General features: G+C 44.2%; 1 protein-coding gene across 1 annotated transcript in view; it reads left to right on the forward strand.

Moving 5' to 3' along the window:
* The window catches only part of LOC311114296 (eukaryotic translation initiation factor 3 subunit H-like), a 13,415-nt gene extending 2,238 nt beyond the window's left edge, over positions 1 to 11,177 (forward strand). Inside the window, exons 3-5 of the mRNA XM_084189552.1 lie at positions 4,800 to 4,920; positions 9,096 to 9,228; positions 10,612 to 11,177. Coding sequence (XP_084045678.1) covers positions 4,800 to 4,920; positions 9,096 to 9,228; positions 10,612 to 10,709 — 352 coding nt within the window. The 3' untranslated portion in view covers positions 10,710 to 11,177. The remainder of the gene's footprint in view (positions 1 to 4,799; positions 4,921 to 9,095; positions 9,229 to 10,611) is intronic.
* Positions 11,178 to 15,576: the final 4,399 nt, after the last annotated feature.

Raw genomic sequence — 15,576 nt, forward strand, 5'->3', positions numbered from 1 at the left:
CTTTTTTTTTTTTTTTTACATTTAACCGTGTCTTCTCAAGGTTAATTACTTTACTGCAAGATATGAATTGCCACAATTATGTTTGTTCTTCAAATATGTATTTTATAAAAACAGAACATTTTTCTTAAAGATAAATTAAAGGTAACATTTTAAATCAAACACACTTTTGAAATGACAAAATGGGTCTCTAAAAAGATGCTGAAGTAAGTTCTGGGTCCATACAGTGGCTTGCAAAAGTATTCACCCCCCTTGGCATTTTTCCTATTTTGTTGCCTTTAAAACCTGGAATTAAAATGGATTTTTTGGGGGTTTGTATCGTTTGATTTACACAACATGCCTACCACTTTGAAGATGCAAAATATTTTTTTGGGTGAAACAAACAAGAAATAAGACAAAAAAAACAGAACTTGAGCGTGCATAACTATTCACCCCCCCAAAGTCAATACTTTGTAGTGCCACCTTTTGCAGCAATTACAGCTGCAAGTCTCTTGGGGTATGTCTCTATAAGCTTGGCACATCTAGCCACTGGGATTTTTACCCATTCTTCAAGGCAAAACTGCTCCAACTCCTTCAAGTTGGATGGGTTCTGCTGGTGTACAGCAATCTTTAAGTCATACCACAGATTCTCAATTGGATTGAGGTCTGGGCTTTGACTAGGTCGTTCCAAGACATTTAAATGTTTCCCCTTAAACTACTTGAGTGTTGCTTTAGCAGTATGCTTAGGGTCATTGTCCTGCTGGAAGGTGAACCTCCGTCCCAGTCTCAAATCTCTGGAAGACTGAAACAGGTTTCCCTCAAGAATTTCCCTGTATTTAGTGCCATCCATCATTCCTTCAATTCTGACCAGTTTCCCAGTCCCTGCCGATTAAAAACATCCCACAGCATGATGCTGCCACCACCATGCTTCACTGTGGGGATGGTGTTCTCGGGGTGATGAGAGGTGTTGGGTTTGCACCAGACATAGCATTTTCCTTGATGGCCAAAAAGCTCAATTTTATGTTTGGGGAGTCTCCCACATGCCTTTTGGCGAACACCAAACGTGTTTGCTTATTTCTTTCTTGAAGCAATGGCTTTTTTCTGGCCACTCTTCTGTAAAGCCAAGCTCTGTGGAGTGTATGGCTTAAAGTGGTCCAATGGACAGATACTCCAATCTCCTCTGTGGAGCTTTGCAGCTCCTTCAGGGTTATCTTTGGTCTCTTTGTTGCCTCTCTGAGTAATGCCCTCCTTGCCTGGTCCGTGAGTTTTGGTGGGCGGCCCTCTCTTGGCAGGTTTGTTGTGGTGCCATATTCTTTCAATTTTTTAATAATGGATTTAATGGTGCTCCGTGGGATGTTCAAAGTTTCGGATATTTTTTTATAACCCAACCCTGATCTGTACTTCTCCACAACTTTGTCCCTGACCTGTTTGGAGAGCTCCTTGGTCTTCATGGTGCCGCTTGCTTGGTGGTGCCCCTTGCTTAGTGGTGTTGCAGACTCTGGGGCCTTTCAGAACAGGTGTGTGTATATATACTGAGATCATGTGACAGATCATGTGACACTTAGGTAGCACGCAGGTGGACTTTATTTAACTAATTATGTGACTTCTGAAAGTAATTGGTTGCACCAGATCTTATTTAGGGTCTTCATAGCAAAAGGGGTGAATACATATGCACGCACCACTTTTCAAATATTTATTTTTTAGCATTTTTTTAAACAAGTTCTTTTTTTCATTTCACTTCACAAATTTGGACTATTTTGTGTATGTCCATTACATTAAATCCAAATAAAAATCAATTTAAATTACAAGTTGTAATGCAACAAAATAGGAAAAAAACGCCAAGGGGGATGAATACTTTTGCAAGGCACTGTATGTGTTAAGAGAAGTTAAATTACTGAAAGAATTTCAACACGTGTTTGCAACTCTGTGAATTGCAGTATGTCATTTATAAAAAAAAAAAAAAAAAATTGTTTAGCAACTGACCCACAGATGTATTCTTAAAGAATCATGTAAGAGTCTGCTGACTTCCACAGGCTTCAAGCTTCCTTTTTAAGAGGCATTTTCTCAGCTATCTGTAATACAAGTATGACTGAAGAATAAAACAGATGTTAACAGGGGCTTTGCTACACAGAAAACAGCAGTTGACTGTTCCATTGTCAAAAGTTGGATTAAAAATATTTTAAAAGCTAATGATACTTATATGGTATTTTCAAAGATATTGATATAGGCCTAATTGATTTAATCCGTTTTATTTGATCATATTTTGGACCAGAGCGAAGCTCTCTTCACTAGGCCTACGTATTGTTCCTGCAGTGAGGAGGATTCACCGTCTTTATCGAATGTTTTTCATAATTTTATCTGCAGATAATCGCCAAAAAGCCTACCGGTATGCAAATTAGGGAGCCAGATGAACGTTTCTCTCACCGATGCGATTCGGTTACTGACCAGTCACTCACTTTAAGTCCTGACGGACTTCATATGGAAAATAAAAACAAGATCTTTAGTTGATTGTCCCGTTGCGATATCATGAACATGTATATACTGTAACTACGTTGTAGGATTTTATGAATGGCAAGGATATATGAGATCGACTTTATTCAGTCAGTTCGACACCTTTTTAATAAACTAGTCAAGCTTGCTGTTCATCAATCAAAGCACAGTAAACAGCGTAACGCCAACGCTTCATAACGCCGACGCTTCGCGGCCGCATATGAAACACGTGGAAGAAAATAAATGAATGATCCAGAAAAAACAATAAGAGGATTTAGACTAATCGTCACCACATTATGAGACATGCAAATTCACTGAGACGATGGAGCGTCATGCTCTCTCCCTCCAGTGTGAAGAAATCTGACCAACCACAGAGCACCCAGGTGCTGAGAGGCGGGACAGACGGCAGACTGTCCAACCAGCAGTGTTCCCCTGTCATCGCTCCCTTTGTGGCTGACGGGCGCCTGTCCTGTCAATAGATCGCTGGAAGATGCAAATCGTTCATTCTAGCGGGAGAGGGCTCGGCAGACTTTTTTTTTCTGGCTAGCGAATTGAAAAGTAGCCTAGTTAATTTAAGTGGGGAAAAATAGCCGGCTGAAAAAAATGCGTCTGTAATCGGCTGTTTAGCCGACAGCTGGCGCTAATGGAAAACACTGACACTACCCCCTGAACACTTCCCCCTGATCACTACACACTACCCCCTGAACACTACCCCCTGATCACTACACACTACCCCCTGAACACTACACACTACCCCCTGAACACTACCCCCTGAACACTAAACACTACCCCCTGAACACTACACACTACCCCCTGAACACTACACACTACCCCCTGAACACTTCCCCCTGATCACTACACACTACCCCCTGAACACTTCCCCCTGATCACTACACACTACCCCCTGAACACTACACACTACCCTCTGAACACTACCCCCTGAACACTAAACACTACCCCCTGAACACTACACACTACCCCCTGATCACTTTGTAGATAAACTACTAACCATGTTTGTTTTAGTCCACTTGGTGAACCCCTAATGGACCTCTTCCCTGCCCCCTACTCCTAGGTACTTCCCTCACTACTCCCTCTCTAACTGTGATAATGGAGATTCCCCTGAGGCGCTTTGATCCATTTAGAGCAGTCTGCATCCCAAATGGCATCCTCTTCCCTATATAGTGCACTACTTTTGACCAGAGAGCCCTATATAGGGAATAGGGTGCCATTTGGAACGAATGCTCGGTATATACTTCATTATTGATTGACAGTGGTCCCTCATTAAACACGCAGAAGACCGAGTGCGTTATGAACATTGGTCTCCCCCTGTCATGTTCATGTTAAAGTGTTCAACTGGGGAACATGACAAGGGATGTGACCCAAATTACAACCTATTCCCCATAGGGCTCGTGTGTTGGGCTCGTGTGTTGTCCATCTCCCCTCAGTAACCACCTGGAGAATGTAATCATGTGTTGTCCATCTCCCCTCAGTAACCACCTGGAGAATGTAATCATGTGTTGTCCATCTCCCCTCAGTAACCACCTGGAGAATGTAATCTCATGTGTTGTCCATCTCCCCTCAGTAACCACCTTGGAGAATGTAATCTCATGTGTTGTCCATCTCCCCTCAGTAACCACCTGGAGAATGTAATCATGTGTTGTCCATCTCCCCTCAGTAACCACCTGGAGAATGTAATCTCATGTGTTGTCCATCTCCCCTCAGTAACCACCTGGAGAATGTAATCTCATGTGTTGTCCATCTCCCCTCAGTAACCACCTGGAGAATGTAATCTCATGTGTTGTCCATCTCCCCTCAGTAACCACCTGGAGAATGTAATCTCATGTGTTGTCCATCTCCCCTCAGTAACCACCTGGAGAATGTAATCTCATGTGTTGTCCATCTCCCCTCAGTAACCACCTGGAGAATGTAATCTCATGTGTTGTCCATCTCCCCTCAGTAACCACCTGGAGAATGTAATCTCATGTGTTGTCCATCTCCCCTCAGTAACCACCTGGAGAATGTAATCTCATGTGTTGTCCATCTCCCCTCAGTAACCACCTGGAGAATGTAATCTCATGTGTTGTCCATCTCCCCTCAGTAACCACCTGGAGAATGTAATCTCATGTGTTGTCCATCTCCCCTCAGTAACCACCTGGAGAATGTAATCTCATGTGTTGTCCATCTCCCCTCAGTAACCACCTGGAGAATGTAATCTCATGTGTTGTCCATCTCCCCTCAGTAACCACCTGGAGAATGTAATCTCATGTGTTGTCCATCTCCCCTCAGTAACCACCTGGAGAATGTAATCTCATGTGTTGTCCATCTCCCCTCAGTAACCACCTGGAGAAGTCTCTTCAGCTCCTGATGGACAGAGTGGATGATATGAGTCAGGACATCGTCAAGTACAACACCTACAGCCGTAACCTCAGCAAGCAGCAGCAGCAGAAACACCAGGTAACACACTCACACTTACAGACACTCACACTCACAGACACACACACTCACAGGCACACAGACACACAGGCACACAGGCACACACACACACACACACACACACACACACACACACACACACACACACACACACACACACACACACACACACACACACACACACACACACATTGTTACAACACTGTATATAGACATAATATGACATTTGAAATGTCTTTATTCTTTTGAAACTTCTGAGTGTAATGTTTACTGTTAATATTTATTGTTTATTTCACTTTTGTTTACTATCTACTTCACTTGCTTTGGCAATGTTAACACACGTTTCCCATGCCAATAAAGCCCTTAAATTGAATTGAATTGAATTGAGAGAGAGGGGAGGAGGGAGGGAGGGAGAATGAAAGGAGAGGGAGCCACTAACATCACCTCTAAACTTCTCCTGCTGTTACTTCCATGATCCATCATGTTTTCCTAGCTCCCCCCTCTCCCCAGCCTCTCCCCAGCCTCTCCCCAGCCTCTCCCCCCTCTCCCCCCTCTCCCCCCTCTCCCCAGCCTCTCCCCAGCCTCTCCAGCCTCTCCCCCCTCTCCCCAGCCTCTCCCCAGCCTCTCCCCAGCCTCTCCCCAGCCTCTCCCCAGCCTCTCCCCCCTCTCCCCAGCCTCTCCCCAGCCTCTCCCCCCTCTCCCCAGCCTCTCCCCCCTCTCTGCCAAACCACCCTAACCAGGCCTTCTGTGACTGAGGTGCGTCCCAAATGACACCCTGTTCCCTATGTAGTGCACTACTTTAGACTGGGACTATTGGGTTTTGATCAAAAGTAGTGCACTATTTAGGAGATGGGGTGTCATTTGGGACAATGGCACCCTGTTCCCTATGTAGTGCACTACTTTCGACTGGGCCTATTGGGTTTTGATCAGAAGTAGTGCACTATTTAGGAGATGGGGTGTCATTTGGGACTCGTCCTGACTGTCCTGCAGGGGAGCTGCTGGCCAAATCCACTATACCAGGGAGACAGAGGCTTGGTACTATATAATATAACTGTTGATTTATCCACTATACCAGGGAGACAGAGGCTTGGTACTATATAATATAACTGTTGATTTATCCACTATACCAGGGAGACAGAGGCTTGGTACTATATAATATAACTGTTGATTTATCCACTATACCAGGGAGACAGAGGCTTGGTACTATATAATATAACTGTTGATTTATCCACTATACCAGGGAGACAGAGGCTTGGTACTATATAATATAACTGTTGATTTATCCACTATACCAGGGAGACAGAGGCTTGGTACTATATAATATAACTGTTGATTTATCCACTATACCAGGGAGACAGAGGCTTGGTACTATATAATATAACTGTTGATTTATCCACTATACCAGGGAGACAGAGGCTTGGTACTATATAATATAACTGTTGATTTATCCACTATACCAGGGAGACAGAGGCTTGGTACTATATAATATAACTGTTGATTTATCCACTATACCAGGGAGACAGAGGCTTGGTACTATATAATATAACTGTTGATTTATCCACTATACCAAGGAGACAGAGGCTTGGTACTATATAATATAACTGTTGATTTATCCACTATACCAGGGAGACAGAGGCTTGGTACTAGCTACTGCTACTGAGTACAGTGTAATGTGAGGGTCCCAATATAGGGGTGGCTGGAGCATGGAATGGTGCCTTTTGTGATGGAGCACTAAACACCAGTTTGCATTTCTCGTATCAGCCTAGAAGACATTTCTCATAGCAACCTAGAAGTCATTTCTCATAGCAACCTAGAATACATTTCTCATAGCAACCTAGAAGACATTTCTCATATCAACCTAGAAGTCATTTCTCATATCAACCTAGAAGACATTTCTCATATCAACCTAGAAGTCATTTCTCATATCAACCTAGAAGACATTTCTCATATCAACCTAGAAGACATTTCTCATAGCAACCTAGAAGACATTTCTCATAGCAACCTAGAAGACATTTCTCATAGCAACCTAGAAGACATTTCTCATAGCAACCAAGAAGTCATTTCTCATAGCAACCTAGAAGACATTTCTCATATCAACCTAGAAGACATTTCTCATATCAACCTAGAAGACATTTCTCATATCAACCTAGAAGACATTTCTCATATCAACCTAGAAGACATTTCTCATATCAACCTAGAATACATTTCTCATAGCAACCTAGAAGTCATTTCTCATATCAACCTAGAAGACATTTCTCATATAATATCAACCTAGAAGACATTTCTCATAGCAACCTAGAAGTCATTTCGCATATCAACCTAGAAGTCATTTCTCATATACACTGAAGAAAAATATAAACGCAACATGTCAAGTGAAATAAATAAAATATTCCAGAAATTGTCCATATGCACAAAAAGTGTATTTCTCTAAAATGTTGTGCACAAATTTGTTTACATCCCAGTTAGTGAGGATTTCTCCTTTGCCAAGATAATCCATCCACCTGACAGGTGTGGCATATCAAGAAGCTGATTAAATAGTATGATCATTACACAGGTGCACCTTGTGCTGGGATCAGTAAAAGGCTACTCTAAAATGTGCAGTTTTGTCCCACAACACAATGCCACTGATGTCTCAAGATGAGGGAGCGTGCAATTGGCATGCTGACTGCAGGAATGTCCACCAGAGCTGTTGCTTGAGAATTGAATGTTCATTTCTCTACCATAAGCCGCCTCAACGTCATTTTAGAGAATTTGGCAGTACGTCCAACCGGCCTCACATCCGCAGACCACGTGTAACCACGCCAGCCCAGGACCTCCAAATCCCGCTTCTTCTCCTGCGGAATCGTAGAAGACCAGCCACCCGGACAGCTGATGAAACTGAGGAGTGTTTCTGTCTGTAATGAATCCCTTTTATGGGGAAAAACGTATTCTGATTGGCTGGGCTTGGTTCCCCAATGGGTGGGCCTGGCTCCCAAGTCGGTGGGCATATGTCCAGTCATGTGAAATCCATAGATTAGGGCCTAATGAATTTATTTCAATTGACTGATTTCCATATATGAACTGTAACTCCGTAAAATCTTTGAAATTATATATCAACCTAGAAGTCATTGCTCATATCAACCTAGAAGTCATTGCTCATATCAACCTAGAAGTCATTTCTCATGTCAACCTAGAAGTCATTTCTCATGTCAACCTAGAAGTCATTTCTCATGTCAACCTAGAAGTCATTTCTCATATGTCAACCTAGAAGTCATTTCTCATATGTCAACCTAGAAGTCATTTCTCATATGTCAACCTAGAAGTCATTTATCATATGTCAACCTAGAAGTCATTTATCATATGTCAACCTAGAAGACATTTCTCATATGTCAACCTAGAAGACATTTCTCATATGTCAACCTAGAAGTCATTTCTCATATGTCAACCTAGAAGTCATTTATCATATGTCAACCTAGAAGTCATTTCTCATATGTCAACCTAGAAGACATTTCTCATATGTCAACCTAGAATACATTTCTCATAGCAACCTAGAATACATTTCTAATAGCAACCTAGAAGTCATTTCTCATGTGTCAACCTAGAAGTCATTTCTCATATGTCAACCTAGAAGACATTTCTCATAGCAACCTAGAATACATTTCTAATAGCAACCTAGAAGTCATTTCTCATGTGTCAACCTAGAAGTCATTTCTCATATGTCAACCTAGAAGTCATTTCTCATGTCAACCTAGTTATACATGAATATTGTGATGTTAGTTTCAGGCTTGACAGGCTTTGCATGTGTATCCAGCTACACCCCACCACCAACCTGTGTCCTCTGCTCTGCCTCCCCAAATTAAAAAGGCTTTTAGGTTCTGACACGCAGCACATCACTGATTTACACTGTCGTATACCAACACAAATCACTCCATCCCTGTCTGTTAGATTTTATAGCTGTTCTCTCTCTGCTCCCCTCCTCTCTCTCTCTCTCTCTTCTCTCTCCTCCCCTCTCTCTCTCTCTCTCTCTCTCTCTCTCTCCTCCCCTCTCTCTCTCTCTCTCTCTCCTCCCCTCTCTCTTCTCTCTCCTCCCCTCTCTCTCCTCCCCTCTCTCTCTCTCTCTCTCTCTCTCTCTCTCTCTCTCTCTCTCCTCCCCTCTCTCTCTCTCTCTCCTCCCCTCTCTCTTCTCTCTGCTCCCCTCCTCTCTCTCTCCCCCCCAGTATACCCAGCGGCGCCAGCAGGAGAATGCTCAGAGACAGACCAGAGGAGAGACTCCTCTACCGGAGGAAGATGTCACCAAGATGTTCAAACCTCCCCAGCCCCCTCCTCGTATGGACACTCTCCTCATCGCAGGTACACACACACACACACACACTCCACTTTGTAGAATCGCACCCACACACCCTTCCTCCTCCTAGCAGATATCTATCCCCTCCTCTGTTCTGTTCTCTCCCTGGTAGGTATCTACCCCCTCCTCTGTTCTGTTCTCTCCCTGGTAGATATCTATCCCCTCTGTTCTGTTCTCTCCCTGGTAGGTATCTATCCCCTCCTCTGTTCTGTTCCCTCCCTGGTAGATATCTATCCCCTCCTCTGTTCTGTTCTCTCCCTGGTAGGTATCTATCCCCTCCTCTGTTCTGTTCTCTCCCTGGTAGATATCTATCCCCTCCTCTGTTCTGTTCTCTCCCTGGTATATATCTATCCCCTCCTCTGTTATGTTCTCTCCCTGGTAGGTATCTATCCCCTCTGTTCTGTTCTCTCCCTGGTAGGTATCTATCCCCTCTGTTCTGTTCCTTCCCTGGTAGGTATCTATCCTCTGTTCTGTTCTCTCCCTGGTAGATATCTATCCCCTCCTCTGTTCTGTTCTCTCCCTGGTAGATATCTATCCCCTCCTCTGTTCTGTTCTCTCCCTGGTAGATATCTATCCCCTCCTCTGTTCTGTTCTCTCCCTGGTATATATCTATCCCCTCCTCTGTTATGTTCTCTCCCTGGTAGGTATCTATCCCCTCTGTTCTGTTCCTTCCCTGGTAGGTATCTATCCTCTGTTCTGTTCTCTCCCTGGTAGATATCTATCCCCTCCTCTGTTCTGTTCTCTCCCTGGTAGATATCTATCCCCTCCTCTGTTCTGTTCTCTCCCTGGTAGATATCTATCCCCTCCTCTGTTCTGTTCCCTCCCTGGTAGATATCTATCCCCTCTGTTCTGTTCTCCCCCTGGTAGATATCTATCCCCTCCTCTGTTCTGTTCTCTCCCTGGTAGATATCTATCCCCTCCTCTGTTCTGTTCCCTCCCTGGTAGATATCTATCCCCTCCTCTGTTCTGTTCTCTCCCTGGTAGGTATCTATCCTCTGTTCTGTTCTCTCCCTGGTAGATATCTATCCCCTCCTCTGTTCTGTTCTCTCCCTGGTAGGTATCTATCCCCTCTGTTCTGTTCCCCTCATCTCTCCATTATGTTAGAGTTCCATTCATCTTTATAGACTTCATCTAACATCCCTGCCTGCCTGCTGTCTCTCTGATGGTTGCTTACTTCCCAAATGGCACCCTATTCACTTTATAGTGCACTACTTTTGTCCATAGGGAAACCCATAGGGCTCTGGGCAAAAGTAGTGTACTATATAGGGGATATGATGACTTTTTTTGGACACGGCCGTTGTCACAACATTCAACTAATTGACCTGCAGTACTGCTGATGTGCACCTACTGTTATTCATACTCATTTGTTGTGTGTTTCCACCTAACAGGGCAGATTAACAATTACTGCCAGAATGTGAAGGAGTTCACCTCTCAGAACCTTGGCAAGCTCTTCATGGCTGAGGCCCTTCAGGGACACAACAGCTAGAGGAAGAAGAGGAAGAAGAAGAGGAGGAGGAAGAGGAGGAGCTAATGAAGAGAGGAGATGGAGATGCCCCTTCCACCCAATCAGAATGAAGAGAGGAGATGGAGATGCCCCTTCCACCCAATCAGAATGAAGAGAGGAGATGGAGATGCCCCTTCCACCCAATCAGAATGATCAATATAGGCCTGTGTTCTAAATGGTACCCTGTTCCCTTTATGGTGCACTACTGGTCAAAACTAGTGCACTATATAGGGAATAGGGTGCCATTTGGGAGGCGTCGTATGACTGGAGGATTGATGTGAAGATGAGAGATAATAAAAAAAAAACGTTAAAAAACCTAAATGTTTATTTTTTTTTAAACAACATTATTATTATTATTCATTATTAAAAAAACATATTCCAGGTTCTCCAGAGAAAGATCTTGAGTTGTTTGAATATTATTGTAACATTTTATAAAAGCTTTGCATCTCCCCCCATTATTATTTTGCCTCTTTGAATGTCCATCCATGTAGATTAAGCCTTGTCCCGGACTGTAAACACACGTACAACGGAGATTCTCCAAAGTCCAGTACCAGGCATCGTCTGTGTCCGGGAAAACTGCCCATAAGTGTATGTGTGTCCAATAGAACGGTGCCTACGCTGACTACAATAAGACCGGTGTTTCCTCCCTGTACAGTACTAGGCTGGTATGTCCTTCTGTTTATGAAGCTGCAGCCTCCTCCTCTTTCTGTTCCTGGGATAGGGGGGGCGCTAACTGATCACCCAATACGTCACACCCTGGTCCTGATGGTTACAAAGCAACAGGACGTGACTGTGTAGTGCACAGGACTGTGGTCAAACGTAGTAACGTGCCGTTTGGGACATAGATCCCAGTTTTAATGAAGCTGTCAGGCCGTGTTTGATCATTAAATAATTAGCTACCTACACTATCTGCACTGCGAAAGCACCAACCGCTGGAATATTGTAATGTTACTATCCGGGTTAAACAACTCCGACAGAGGCTGACCTACGACACACACACTCTGACCACCTGCTGAGGCACAGCAGTAAAGGTAGGACGTGTCATATGTTGTGGAGACAATAACTCTGCTTACACAGTTCTTGACTGTGTGTGTGTGTGTATGTGTGTGTGACTTGTGTTCTTGACGGTGTGTGTGACTTGTGTTCTTGACTGTGTGTGTGTGTGCTGCAGGAGATGAACAGTAGTTACCACTCGGCTCCTGAACTTGTGTAATTGAACACTAGTTACCACTCAGCTCCTGAACTTGTGTAATTGAACAGTAGTTACCACTCGGCTCCTGAACTTGTGTAATTGAACAGTAGTTACCACTCAGCTCCTGAACTTGTGTAATTGAACAGTAGTTACCACTCGGCTCCTGAACTTGTGTAATTGAACAGTAGTTACCCACTCAGCTCCTGAACTTGTGTAATTGAACAGTAGTTACCACTCAGCTCCTGAACTTGTGTAATTGAACAGTAGTTACCACTCGGCTCCTGAACTTGTGTAATTGAACAGTAGTTACCCACTCAGCTCCTGAACTTGTGTAATTGAACAGTAGTTACCACTCAGCTCCTGAACTTGTGTAATTGAACAGTAGTTACCACTCAGCTCCTGAACTTGTGTAATTGAACAGTAGTTACCACTCAGCTCCTGAACTTGTGTAATTGAACAGTAGTTACCACTCGGCTCCTGAACTTGTGTAATTGAACAGTAGTTACCACTCGGCTCCTGAACTTGTGTAATTGAACAGTAGTTACCACTCGGCTCCTGAACTGGTGTAATTGAACAGTAGTTACCACTCAGCTCCTGAACTTGTGTAATTGAACAGTAGTTACCACTCAGCTCCTGAACTTGTGTAATTGAACAGTAGTTACCAGTCGGCTCCTGAACTTGTGTAATTGGAAAAACAGACCCTCTCTTCATAATTCAGCTTTCTTTAGACCTTGACAGGAACTCTGATGGGCAACAGTTTGGAAATATTAATTTACTAAGTTTAGTGTTCTTGGATGGTAGGCTGACCCGTCGTCTGTACCTGCACTTAGTAGACGTGTTGTTTTATTGGCATGGGCACTTTGGTTATCTAGTCTTGTTCGAGTAACTTTGGTGTATTGAGAAAATGGATTGTCTGACTGGAGAGTCAATAAATATTTTATGCCCAGCAAATCATGGTGATTTTCAAATCGGCATTGGTTCTGACATCAATATAATGGCTCTACCATTTCATTAGTTTATGTCAAGTAAAACCTCTGCTGCTGTAGAATGTCTCATTTCTGAGTCAGTCTGAGTCTACCAGCCATGATAGCAGCAATACAATCTGATGCCTTATTGAATTCAGCCATGATAGCAACAATACAATCTGAAGCCTTATTGAATTCATCACAAACTTCAGTGTACTGTTTTCCAAAATGTTGAAATATGAATGCATTCTTCTGAGTGGCATTGACCGTGTGAAATCCATTATTATTCCCTACTGGATGCTCCATATTTTAACTGTTTAGTGTGTATTAAAGGTGACAGGGTTTAGTGTGTGTATTCAAGGTGACAGGGGTTAGTGTGTGTGTATTCAAGGTGACAGGGTTTAGTGTGTGTGTATTCAAGGTGACAGGATTTAGTGTGTGTGTGTATTCAAGGTGACAGGGTTTAGTGCAGGGGTTCCTAAACGTTTTTTGTCCCACGACCCCATTTTGATATCTGAAAATATTCGTGACCCCAACCATGTGAAAAAAAAGATGTAATATCATCCCAAAAAAAATAGGAAAAACACATTTTTGACTGCACTGCCCCTTTAACCAATCCCCTGAAAGCACATTCCTTTTCCAATTATCTTTTATCACTCCACTGACGACTTTTCTCTCTCTCTGTATAGTTGAGATGAACATCCATATAGGCTAGCTGTTTACGGTTAGCCTGGTCCCAGATCAGGGGCCGGACGTATCATCCATCTCAGAGTTGGAGTGCTGGATCAGTTTTAGCCTTTTTTAGATCATAATCGATAAGATTATATGGACAGAGGGGGAGACCTGATCCTGGATCAGCACTTGTACTCTTGAGATGCTTGACACAGCCTGTTTGTGCTGTGTAGCCAACTCCCGTGGTCGTTGTCACGACAACACAAACAGGTCTGGGACCAGGCGAAGCAGAATGATTCCTTAGATAGACTACCCTTTTCAAAGGGCAACTACTATATTTGTCTTTCTTCTAAGCAGAATGGGGGTTGGCTGAGCAAACAGGGCATCCCTGTCCCAAGCAGTAGGGCAATAGGCTATTTAATTAGCTGAGGGATTTCTCTATCTCTCTCTCTCTCTCTCTCCCCCTCTATCTCCCTCTCCCCCCTCCGTCTCCCTCTATCTCCCTCTCCCCCCTCCGTCTCCCTCTATCTCCCTCTCCCCCCTCCGTCTCCCTCTATCTCCCTCTCCCCCCTCCGTCTCCCTCTATCTCCCTCTCCCCCCTCCGTCTCCCTCTATCTCCCTCTCCCCCCTCCGTCTCCCTCTATCTCCCTCTCCCCCCTCCGTCTCCCACTTCTCTCTCGCTGAAGCAGGAGCTCAATAGGTCAGAGGGATATTAGTCTGGTGTCATTTTAATTAGAGAGTAAAGCCTGTATAGTTTGGTGTCATTTAATCAGAGAGTGAAGCCTGTATAGTTTGGTGTCATTTAATCAGAGACTAAAGCCTGTATAGCTGTAACCTGTAGGAATCTTATCACATCAGTGTTGAAACACAAGCTTTTTAACCAACACAAGCTTTTTAACCAACACAAGCTCTTTAACCAACACAAGCTTTTTAACCAACACAAGCTCTTTAACCAACACAAGCTTTTTAACCAACACAAGCTCTTTAACCAACACAAGCTCTTTAACCAACACAAGCTCTTTAACCAACACAAGCTCTTTAACCAACACAAGCTCTTTAACCAATTCACCCTCAGATCATCCTGTCAGTGGTAATAGAGAATCACATCACTGAATCAAATTAAACCAGGGGTAGCCTACGTCCTGAATGGCTCCCTTTATAGGGCACTACTATAGACCAGGGGTAGCCTACGTCCTGAATGGCTCCCTGCTCCCTTTATAGGGCACTACTATAGACCAGGGGTAGCCTACGTCCTGAATGGCTCCCTGCTCCCTTTATAGGGCACTACTATAGACCAGGGGTAGCCTACGTCCTGAATGGCTCCCTTTATAGGGCACTACTATAGACCAGGGGTAGCCTACGTCCTGAATGGCTCCCTTTATAGGGCACTACTATAGACCAGGGGTAGCCTACGTCCTGAATGGCTCCCTACTCCCTTTATAGGGCACTACTATAGACCAGGGGTAGCCTACGTCCTGAATGGCTCCCTGCTCCCTTTATAGGGCACTACTATAGACCAGGGGTAGCCTACGTCCTGAATGGCTCCCTTTATAGGGCACTACTATAGACCAGGGGTAGCCTACGTCCTGAATGGCTCCCTTTACAGGGCACTACTATAGACCAGGGGTAGCCTACGTCCTGAATGGCTCCCTACTCCCTTTATAGGGCACTACTATAGACCAGGGGTAGCCTACGTCCTGAATGGCTCCCTACTCCCTTTATAGGGCACTACTATAGACCAGGGGTAGCCTACGTCCTGAATGGCTCCCTGCTCCCTTTATAGGGCACTACTATAGACCAGGGGTAGCCTACGTCCTGAATGGCTCCCTGCTCCCTTTATAGGGCACTACTATAGACCAGGGGTAGCCTACGTCCTGAATGGCTCCCTACTCCCTTTATAGGGCACTACTATAGACCAGGGGTAGCCTACGTCCTGAATGGCTCCCTACTCCCTTTATAGGGCACTACTATAGACCAGGGGTAGCCTACGTCCTGAATGGCTCCCTACTCCCTTTATAGG

Source organism: Coregonus lavaretus, assembly GCF_964263955.1.
Source record: "Coregonus lavaretus genome assembly, contig: HAP1_SCAFFOLD_4961, whole genome shotgun sequence".
In the NCBI taxonomy this organism is placed as follows: Eukaryota; Metazoa; Chordata; class Actinopteri; order Salmoniformes; family Salmonidae; genus Coregonus; species Coregonus lavaretus.